The following is an 11,548-nucleotide window of genomic DNA, read 5'->3' on the forward strand; positions in this document are numbered from 1 at the left end:
TGCTAATTTTTTTCCGGGGATTCTTTTTGATGTAAATAAAAAAAATAGTAGTTAAGGAAAAAACACAACAAAATGGTACATGTAATGAAAAATAAAAGCCAGTTAAAGCAAAGTACTTTTTATTCACACAAATTTAATAAGATATATAACAACCGTTTGGTCCATAAATATTTAAGGGGAAATAGTTTCTATACACCATCTTTATCAAGAAACAGGGAAACATGGACAATCTTGATAAAACACTTACTGTACTCAACTATTAACACGAAGATCAATATATAAGGTCTGGGATTACCCAACTATTTCTGAAAGAGTGCACAAAATGCTTCCATGACATCGCTGCCCTCTTTTATTTTTTAAACAGAATACACCATAAAAAGATCTTCAGAAATAAGATGCAAAAACAGTACAAAACTAGTGAGGCGTCAAAAGGATGTGAACCAGTTAACAAAGAACACATAGATCCTGAATTTCACAAACTTTCTCCAAGGTTATAGCATAAGGCACATAGTAGAACTGAGTTAAGCGTCTACTTAAGTAGATCTAGAGTACCGCTTTGTTCTACAATAGAACAAACTGTGACACTTAAAATGAAATGCATCTAGCCTCGTTGGAATACGCCCTATTTTTTCATCCAACTTCCAACGAGTTGACGGATATTTGTTTGTTTGTTTTGTTGGTTGTTTGTTGAGCTTTCGTTTTGGTCTGTTCAGTGACAAGCGTTGTTAAAGAAAGTAGAAAGATGGCCGAAATGGACAATGGTTTCCCTCTGGCTTACTGGTTCTTACTGTTTACTTAATGGGACTCCACCTCTCTGAGGTCATTTCAATCTCTCGTTCAGCTCTAAGATCCAGTCCGCAACACTGCAGCATCTTAACCTTTAACCTCCTTCACGCACACCTGCTCGCACACACACACACACACTAACCCACACACATACACTCCCACACACACATACACCACACCCACACACACACACCTTTTCCCTTTTTATAAAAACACAGCGTTACCCTGAGCAACATGATCATAACAATAATGCACTTTTTCATCGGGCAGTGTATTGTCAGCGTGGATTGAATCTATCTGTAGCTCTATCGACATGTTCAGTGTTGGATCCGTCGGACTGTTCGTCTAGGCAGCCAACACATCTTTTAAAAGTGCTCCACCAGGAAGAGAAAAACAATCATTTACAACCGTGCTGAGGAGCCAATCAGATTCCTAATGGTCAGACAGTAAGACCGCATGACATGTTAAACAGTTATCACTGTACAGAACACGACTCCGTTCTCTTAGTATCACAGTAGAGGTGTGGCGGTCCGACACCACAATGTACGTTTGCGTCTTTAGCATTTAGCGTGAATGTTTTGGATGTAATTACTTGTTGATTTGCGTGTGATATCCCGATTACAATCCAAGCCCTCCAACTCAGACTTATAGACATTCTGCACTTATTAAAGCCTTTTTTTTTTTTCTGTAAATTAGCCTTAGAAACATTCTACAGTTGGATTTAAAAAAAAAGATTTCCAGAAAAAAAACAAAGAATGAAAACATAACAAAAAAAAAGATTTATCTCTAAGTTGGATAGTGCGTACATAGTGCATATAAATACAGATTTCTGGGGATAAAACAAATGTGAATTCATATTTCTTCAATTAATTGCGTGTAAGAATGGGGTCATTTTATATGTCAAATCAAAATGTACAAATTACAATTTCACTTAGCAAAAATTATCTACTTTTCCAGATACTGATTAGGGGGGGAGGGGCGCTTTCTCCATTGAAAATCTTCAGAGCCAACATTTCTAGTGCCGTCCACTTCCAAAAAACGTCCCAGCAAAAAACCCCACAAAGATCTCCACGTCTCTAAGTGGTGCACAGCCGGGCTGCCGGGCTGTCGAGCATGTTACAAAGAATCCCCTCTCCTTTTATGTGGTCGCTGCTGTTCCTGCTTCCCGTGTTGTCGGTGGTTCCTGTGTACAGTGCACTGCACTCTCTGCTCTCCGAAGAAGCACCAGATGCTTTTAAAGGTGTCGGTGTAAAAAAAAAAAAAAAAAAAAAGGCAAATTAAAATGCAACAAACAAACAAAAAAAAAAAGTAATAAATAAAAGTGGACCAAGAAATCGAGTCTCCTAGAGATAGCTTTGTTAGAAAAGGTTTGTCAAGGTGGTTTGTGACGGGCTCCCCGAATCGTGGCTGTCCAGACTCGAGGTGACCGAGGTCACGACCGTGATAGAGGGATTTGTCAGTTCTGTTAGTGTGGCCGCGCTGGAGGGGGGGGTCATGGCCCCACTGTCGGACGAGGGAGGCGGGAGGGAGGCGCCATCAGCCTTATCAACACCCCCATTCTCCTGTCGCAAAACGTTCCTTCTGAATTTGGCCCTCGCGTTTTGGAACCAAACCTGCAAACCAATCCCAGTGCGGCTTTTACTTTTTTGTTTGTGAATTAAAAGGAAAAAAAAATGTATGTATCAAATCATTTTTTTTTTAGGTGGATAGATAGATAGGCAATACTTTATGTATCAAGTAACAACAGTTTAAATGTAAAAGTGCCCTGGCCTCAAGTATATAATGCGATGTCATTTTTATCGTCACTGTGTTTACATATTATTTGGGGCTAAAGAGACGACATTGAACTAGTTTTATCCTCAACGCTGCTAAGAAGATGGATTTAAATTGCGGATGGAAACACATGTCCTTCTAAAAAACAATAATCGAATTTGTGGTATTTTCATTTGTGTCCACCTTAGGGTTTGAACCACAGAACACAAAGTGCACTCTTTTCGTTAAACTACACCATCATTTAAAACAGTCCGCTTCAATTCTAACTACTGTCTGCCCTCCAGAGAAACATGAAAAACTCATTCTCTCTCCCTTTCCATCCAAAGTAAAAACAAATCTAAACCTCCACAATGGGTTGCAGATAAAACCCGGGTGCCTTTGGGGACTTCATGGACCAAACAAACAAACGCAAAACAAATTTAAAAAAAAAAGGAAATCAAAGTAAGGGCGTGACTATACCATGCGACTCTTGGAGTCAAAGGTGGTGGGGGGTGGAGGGGGAGGGGGGGGGGGGGTGATGGGGATGGAAGGGGACACAGGTGATGCTGTGGCTGTTTTAAAGAGGAGGCTGAGACGGGGGCTTACCTGCAACACTCGCTTGGTGAGGCCTGTTTTCTGGGCCAGCTGTTTCAGGTCCTTGGCGTCTGGGTTGTGGTTGATGGCGAAGTAGGACTTCATGGTGCGGAGCTGGTGGTGCTTGAAGGAGGTCCGCATGCGCTTGGTCTTCTGCGACGGCGGGTAGGACTGTGAATCGCGGTCCAGGTGATCGCCGTCGTTCTCGTTGCAGCCTGAGGGATAAGGGAAACACACTTTGAATGTGATGCACGGACACAGACACACACACGCACACAACTTGTGATGCAGGTACACGTACACACCTTCTTGTGCTATACAATGACTGGCTTGTTCCCCCACTGATTTTGTCTTTACCTTTCAATTGTAAAACAGATTGCAATGCGTGGGACTGATTAAGTTATTTGAAATTAAGAACCCTAATTCAGAATAATGGAGGCAGAGATATGTCAATTATTTACATTTCGGTAAGGCGTTTTTTGAAGCAGGTTTGCTTGACAGGAGTTTTGAGGACATTTACTGTGTAATTACTACTTATCTTAAGTCGCTTTGGCTGAAAGCGTCTGCTAAATGCCCTAAACGTAAATTTAAATGTAATTACGGGTGCCGGTATAGAGGAAATAAAGACTGGACAGTAAAGAGATTGTGGTGAAACGTTTAGTGAACTACATTATAAACACAGCATCAAGGTTCAGCAAATACAATGTTTAGATTTGAAAGGCTTACTATATACAAATAGAAGGATAACATTTTTACTTTTAAAATCAAGAAAAATAAGACAAAAGATATAGTGACATTTAAGCCCAAACCATATATTTTTATAAATTGTATGATTAATTTACCAAATGTTTGCTTAGTATTTATATACGTTAACTCTGGAAATGCCTTCAATGTAAAATATATGCATATTCCGCACTCTCTGCAGAATAGTTTAAATTAGCTTCCACGTTGCTTCCACGTTAACTATTATGGAAAACATACATAACTGCATTAGCTCTACATAATGAATAATTATATCACTGCATTGTCTTACATTGAATAGCAAGGTAATAATTATTGCTGCCTATTCTCCAGCATGATTTCAAGAGCTTCCAAATGCAAACGCCATTTTATATTTTAGTTTAAGAATTTGACTTTTATCAATTCCCTTTTTTATTATAAGGCCCATAAAAGGAAGCCCTCTTACAAAGCTATGTTCACAAGTCGTCTTAAAAATGCAAACATTTTCTTTTTGTTTTTACGACGGCACGTCGTCAGACATCAAATGGACCAATACGCAGAGAGTGGTCGAACGTTTAATTGATGAGGCCTAATTAATTGCCGCAGACTAACCAATCAAATTCACTGAGTCACACAGACGTCGCAAAGTGTGCCGCCAAGATATTCAGCTATTGGGCGACATAATGTAACCGCATTAAAAAATGTTAATATGCATTTCGTTTATTTAAGAACAGCGAATAAAATAAAAAAAGGTTGAAGCTTACTGGACCTAGTTATTTCAATATGTAATTGATTCCAAGTATACACAATTGTAAAATTGTACATACAGGCCTACACACACACACACACGCACACATATATGTATACATACGTGTGTGTGTGTGTGTGTGTGTGTGTGTGTGTGTGTGTGTGTGTGTGTGTGTGTGTGTGTGTGTGTGTGTGTGTGTGTGTGTGTGTGTGTGTGTGTGTGTGTGTGTGTGTGTGTGTGTACAATTGCATAATTGTGTATGCGTACAATTTCTATAGCCTATAAATACACTTTTTTTTTTATTGAATAGCCTAAGTGTTCTTATACACTAAATAACAACATTGAGTTTTTGCATGGTCAACCCTTGATTGTAAATTGATAATAATGCCGGCTTCAGAGCTCTTCGGGTCTCCATCCAGATGTTTAATTTGAGCTTCGCCCACTAGGGGTCTCTGCAGCCATAAAGACGGAGCTTTACTGGGCTTTAACAGGCCTCCCCGCTCACTGAAACACCGGCCTGAGACGGATTAAAACACACTGCTTTGGTCGAACTTTTCCTGCCTTTACTGCCGAGAATTCCTCTAAGAGAAGCTGAGTCCAAACAGAGACGTAATAAGACTAAACAGTACCCTTTTACATCAGAGCCATTAACCGCCAGTGTAAAAGGGCCCAGACATAATGCGATCAAAATAATACAATTTAAAACAATTAAGAAAATGACGGTGGTAATATAAAAAGCGTTTTTTTAAGACGCTTTAACAAACCAGCAGTTTGACGAAAATTGTGGAGTGAATAATTAAAGTTTTATGAATATCCTATTATCAAGAAACAGTAGAGCCGACATGAAGGATGTCAACCTCAAAACCCCAAACCTACAAACCAACCTAAACCAGCAGAGACTTGTTCAATAAATGGCTGAACCATCGGGCTGTTACATGTTTTGTAACACAGCTCGGTTCAATTTTTTCTAATGGTTTTTAATCTATGGATGAAAAACTAAAGGCCAGAGGGGCCTTACTCCTTAACAGTCGTATTTACTGCTCCCCAACATCCTAACCACACTAACACGGCCCTATAATATATAATCGTGTCCACATTCTCCACATTATTCACAAAGGTTTTCCGTGGCACTACTTTCGGGTGAGAACCGGCCCAGAGGCCCCTCCGACCCCGGCTCTCTGCCCCTGAGAACTGCTCTGACCCCGCAGAACGGGGACCAGGGCCGGCCGGGCGTAGATTCCAACGTCACCTCTAATTAACGAAGAACAATTAACGCACACATCAGCCTTACGCCTCACCATTCAGGGGCCCCAGGAGCCCCGCGCACACAATGGGGACCCGCTCAGGCGCGCGCTCATTCTCCCAGAGCGAGAACAAAAGCGCGCGGCGGGGAACCGGTTCGAGAAAACTATGCCTGAGAACTATTTCACAGAAAATAAAATTAACTGTATCCGTTAAGTATCCGTAAGTGGACGCGCAATTTAGCGGAAGTTGAAATGACGGGAATGCGTTGATCGCGCGACAAGGCCGGGCTACCTTCAGCCCCAGCACGCGCGCCCTGTAAACCCGGTCCTCATATCTCGTGACCTCATTTATCGGTCATTATAGGGGGGGTCTGTAAAATGTCCCTACGCTCCCCTCAGCCTGGAGCTTTGGCTTTTGTTTCTTGGTCTTTTTGCTTTCGATTATTTGATCTTTTACTTTAATTGTACAATACTATGACACCTACCTCCTAGTTCCTACTGCCTCCTTTCTACTTCCTCTTCCTACGGCCTAGTCAACCTGTAGGCCACCCGTTGCACAACCGTACTCACGTAATAAAACATTTGGATGTGTGCATCGCGGTCAAACCGGAAATACACACACGCTACCTTAAACCACCTAATTGATGTAATTTCTTGATTCTCTGATTGGTTAATTGATCGGCCAACCAGCGGCATCGCCTCGCCACAGCGTCGCAACAACAGCAAAGTGAGACTATAGCGGGCCTCGTGCCGATAGCGGTGCCTCACCTGTGTTGTAGCCGGCTATGTCGATTCCCATGGCCGGGCTCTTCCTCTTGCGGGGCCGCCCCTTCTGGGCCGTCCCGGTGCCGCCGTTAAAATAGGGCAGCGCGAGGCCGCCGCCGCCCTTGCCCGCGAGCTCGGCGTAGTTGAGCTGCGGGTGGTAGTCCCCCGCCCCCGGGGCCCCCCCGGTCTCGAAGTGGCCCCGGCAGTACACCAGGTTGTCCTTCATGCCGAAGTGGTCGCCCGTGGACAGCGTCTTGTTGCACGTGGTGCACGTGAAGCAGCTCAGGTGGTACACGGAGTCGCGCGCGCGCATCACCATCTCCGACGCGGAGATGCCGAGGTGGCAGCGCGCGCACCTCTGCACGGAGAACCTTCTGGAACAAGGAGCCGCTCGTTAGGGTGCTGCTGACACCGCCATTAATGATTCATGTTGTATTTTTCAGTTATTTAATTTAAATAGTGGTTTGTCTGTGTAATTCATTCATGTGTTAGGGCTATTCAGTTAATCCTTCATCTAGACAGCACGCTGCGTTTTCTTGCTGTATATTTTTATTTGTGGTTGTTTCAAAATAAAGTTGTTATAATTCTGCCTTCAAAAGGCTGTTTGATTCATTAATGAGTCAGGGATACAAGAAAGTATTTTACCAAAATAATCCTTAGACAGCACGCTGTTTTCTTGCTGTAGGCTTTTATTTTGTTGTGTTTGTTTCAAAATATAGCATAATTCTGCCTTGAAAAGGCCAAGCATTCATAAAGGGCTGTGCGTCTATTAATGCTTAATTAACATAGGCGTGTAAATTAGGTGTATCCTTAGAATGTAGCAGTTTATGAAGCCCTCGTTTAATAAAACAAAACCAAAACAAATATAAAAAGCACCATCAATGTTGTTACCTGTAGTAATCCTCTTTGCAGTAGATGCTGCCGTCCTTGGCGAAGCACGTGAGCTCCGACTCCAGCGCGAGCTTACATTCACAGCATTTGAGACAGCGCAGGTGCCACTGCTTGTCCACGGCCAGGAGGTAGTACCTGTCCGAGATCTTACCCCCGCAGCCGGCACACAGGGCCGGCTTCTCCGGGCTCATGGAGGGCATTGTCTGGAGGGGGGATGGAGGAAATCAACTATAAAAATAAAACCTGACACACCATGCAAAACAACAACACGAGGCCTCTAGACAGTCATGTTAAAATATAATTAATAATAATAATTAGCCTATGCACGAAAAATAAGTTACACAAAACGCAGTAAGGCCCCTTGACGTCTCCTCGTCCACTGCATGTAAAGTGAAACGTAATCAAAGCTTCTCCTCGACAGCCGTTTGAAATTACTACATTGTTCAGGCTTTCAGAACCAGGACATATGCGATGCGTTAAAGTGCGATCATGTGAAAGCTAAGTTGTAATATCTTAATTGTTTGTGGAGATACGGATGTTACTCTTTAAAATAAAAGCATTTAACGAGCCGGTCTAAAAATGATGTCAAGGGTAATAATTGCTAGAGAATTAAGAAAACACTATAATGATAATAATTATTATTATGATAATAATCATAATGACGATTGAATGATTGTTGTTATAATGTATATTAGGCTAATATTATTATTATTATTTGTTGTATTATTATTATTAATAGTAGTAGTAGTAGGCTAGTAGGATTAGGCCTAGCTGCAGTAGTAGCAGTAGCAGTAGTATAAACCTAGTATAAGTAGCCTATTATAATACATTATTACATTATTGTGACATTAATCCCATACTAAGAAATCCAAAAATAAACATTACATCAGTTGAGTGTATTTGTTAAGGAAGCAAAGCAATAACTCAGATTGGGCTGATCTTAAAACTATTAAATCAGATGACAAGATGTCACGAAGCCTTCAAATTACCAGTTTTGATGGGCACAATATGACCATCTATAACTATTAGATTTATATTGCAAACTGAGTATAAGTAGAGGCCCATATCCCTATTTTAGCTATCTTTAGATATTTTTAGAGATTGCCAAACATCAAATCAGGCCTGTTCCAATATAGGGGGGAGATCTGAACATTCTTGAGGACAGTAGCCCATATGTTATTTAAAAATGTCGATTAAAAAAACGGTATGCTGAAACGAACCCTCACACAGATTGGTGTTTTCCTCCCCAAACGCACCGGGACATCCACCCGGGTGTCACCCCCACGGACCCAAACACAGCCGGGCTTGCTTCCTACCGCGTCTCTCCCGTTGAGCTGCATACCCTTTGCCAGGCGCGAGTCTGTCTTCGACCGCCTCTCCATCTCCTCCATGATGCCTTGGATGTGATCCCCGGAGATCCCGTGGAAAAGCATAGCTCCGGGTCCCGGGCGCAACGTGCGACTGCCTACCTCTGCCTTGCAGCCCACCACTTCCATATACCGCCCCGCGCCTCGCTCTCTCCTCTCCCCGCAGCCCCTCGGTCTCTCTGCGCGTCCGACGGGCTCGGAGGCACCGCGACGCACCCAGACTCTCAGATCAACCCCCCGCAGCAGCCGAGGAAACCGAAACGGAGGAAAGAGTCTTCAACTCAAAGAAGAAAAAAATAACTTTGTGCGGTTGAGGACTGTGTTTTTCTGCACACCAAGCGCGTCTCCTGGTCGTCAATCGCTCCAAAAAAATATAGTCCAAAGTGTGCGACGACGTGTCTGTCTGGGAGCTGGCTCTGGGTCAGTCAGAGGAGGACAGAACCGGGGCAGGAGTGTTGTTCTGTGTGTGCATGTGTTGTTGTGTTTTCTTTCGGTCTCTCCCTCTCTCGGGCTCCGCACGCTTGAAGGTCAGGTCTGGGACTGAATCGTGGATCCGAGAGCCGTGTCCTATTTGTGAGAGAGAGCAAAGCCTGCCCAGTTTGAATAATTTGGTAGGAGGCGTTCCCCCCTCTCTCCCAGCACCGCTGATTCCTGCTCACTAACAAAGAGCTGTCACTCTTTCCTCCAACTCTCGGGGCTGGATGATGCTGGCTGAGGAGTAAGCTTCCTTTCGCTATTGATATTTACCTTGTTTTGTTAGATTTAAATGCACGGATAACCTGACGATAGGGCGTTTAGAAAGTCCTGCTCGTTGCTGAGGGAAAATTAGCCGTGGCCTCCATGGGCCATAGCTTTGTCGATTTGTACTGCAGACCTAATGTAAAGATATTTAATCTATTATATCTGTGGCGTCTACTGTATATTTTTTGTAAACCTCAACTAATATAAGAAAACAAGTGTCTTTTAAATCGTTTAATTGTAAATGTAATTTTATTTGACCAGATAACGTTATTAAAATTACCTTTTAATTAAGATTGGTGGGTTTATGAATTTATCTTTGCTTTAGGCGCCCCTGAAATAAGTCTGCCTTGGCGGCGGTGGTGGTGGTGTGTGTGTGTGTGTGTGTGTGTGTGTGTGTGTGTGTGTGTGTGTGTGTGTGTGTGTGTGTGTGTGTGTGTGTGTGTGTGTGTGTGTGTGTGTGTGTGTGTGTCTGTTTGTGTTGTTCTGGGCGGGGCAGCCAGTTCTCACTGACAGGACCGAGAGGTTTGAACCTTTTTGGAATAATGTGGGGAATATTATAACACGTCTTAAATTATGGAAAACGTGTAGCAGAAAACACACAACACGTAACAATATCTTAATTAATTGCTAACAAAATATGTGTTCGCCGCTGATATTACTTATAATAAAATGTTTAGGCCGTGGTTACAGTGAATGGTGACTCATAATTGACTTGTGTGTGTGTCTTTGAAAGCACACACACGCTGCACGCGTGTTGCATAAAAAAACATTTAAACCATGCAACATTACGCAGAGATGCAGGCCCTTATCTTAACATTTAAATGGACCACAACGTCATGCATACACCGAGCACAAGACAAGCCACCAAATATATGTGAATCAGATGAATCAATAGGGTTTAAACAATCAATTTAAAGCATAATATAATAACTTTAACACAGGTCCACCGGAGGCAGGTTTAATCACATCTCGGCGGAGTTGGAGGTTAGGATTTCCTTCGCCAACACCAATCATCTCAAGACGCGCCGTAATGTCATGTCCCCTCTCGAGTTGTGTTTCTTTAATTGGGGCCCCCTGATAACCGCGCTCAGTCGACGCTCGGACCCTGCAGACGTGTGGACCCACTGCGAGGCTGAAGCAGAAAGTTAATTTGCGCTCTGTCAATGTCTCAGCACCGACCACCTAGCAGTGAATAGAAAAGACAAGCGCTGTTCCTTTCAGGCAGAAATGACTGCTGAAATGTACCTCTCCATAATAGGCCTGTTCGCTCTCAGACGTGTTTCCCTCTCACCGCTTTAGGATCGCTCATGGAATAAAATAAATAAATAAAACGGAATTAATGCGCCAAATAAACATGTGGCAATTACAATAAACACATGCCACCATTTTGCATGCCACCCTACGTGGAGGCGGTGGAGCTCCAGACGTGGAGCGCCTTCCCCTCCAGGCCCCCCGCCTCGAGCCCTGGTGCAGGGGAGAGGAGCCTCACACCGTCCGCCTCTCGGTACTCTGATAAGGAGGAGGAGAAACAGTTTGGAAATTAACGTAAAAACGAACCGTTTTTTAATAAAAAATAAACTACTTTATTATTTTTGGGAAATTCAGTTCAAATAAATTGCGCTTAATTACGATTGTAAAGTGAAATTAAATTGAAAAATATTTAAGCAGGCGAAAATATATTTTATTTTGTGGAGTAAATTAGGGAGAAGCTTAATGCAGGCTAAAAATAGAATGGGTGTCAGTCGGTCGCCGTGGATGAAATAGTACAGCGATCACCGAAGCGAATAAATCATCCAGTGATGTCATCTTCCTGTTTGCATTGAAAACGAAGAACAAAAGAAAAATGCGTTCAAAAAAGTGACCAGTAAATTATATCCGATCAGTTTCGTTAAAAGATGGGGAAGGTTTCCATTTCCCTCTAATCGCAATGATGCTGAAAC

At 42.8% G+C, this 11,548-nt stretch overlaps 1 protein-coding gene across 6 annotated transcripts in view; it reads right to left on the reverse strand.

The window, feature by feature from the left end:
* The window catches only part of lhx9 (LIM homeobox 9), a 10,272-nt gene extending 849 nt beyond the window's left edge, over positions 1 to 9,423 (reverse strand). The window contains exons 1-5 of one of the 6 annotated variants that reach the window (XM_056584904.1): positions 8,817 to 9,423; positions 7,501 to 7,703; positions 6,613 to 6,983; positions 3,145 to 3,347; positions 104 to 2,017 (exon numbers count right to left, since the gene is read on the reverse strand). In XM_056584904.1, the coding sequence (XP_056440879.1) occupies positions 1,925 to 2,017; positions 3,145 to 3,347; positions 6,613 to 6,983; positions 7,501 to 7,703; positions 8,817 to 8,996 (1,050 nt within the window). In that variant the 5' untranslated portion in view covers positions 8,997 to 9,423 and the 3' untranslated portion in view covers positions 104 to 1,924. The other 5 variants (XM_056584903.1, XM_056584902.1, XM_056584905.1 and 2 more) reach the window with 5 other exon arrangements.
* Between the last annotated feature and the right edge of the window lie 2,125 nt (positions 9,424 to 11,548).

The sequence above is a fragment of the Gadus chalcogrammus genome, unplaced genomic scaffold, assembly GCF_026213295.1.
Source record: "Gadus chalcogrammus isolate NIFS_2021 unplaced genomic scaffold, NIFS_Gcha_1.0 GACHA025, whole genome shotgun sequence".
Taxonomy (NCBI): domain Eukaryota; kingdom Metazoa; phylum Chordata; class Actinopteri; order Gadiformes; family Gadidae; genus Gadus; species Gadus chalcogrammus.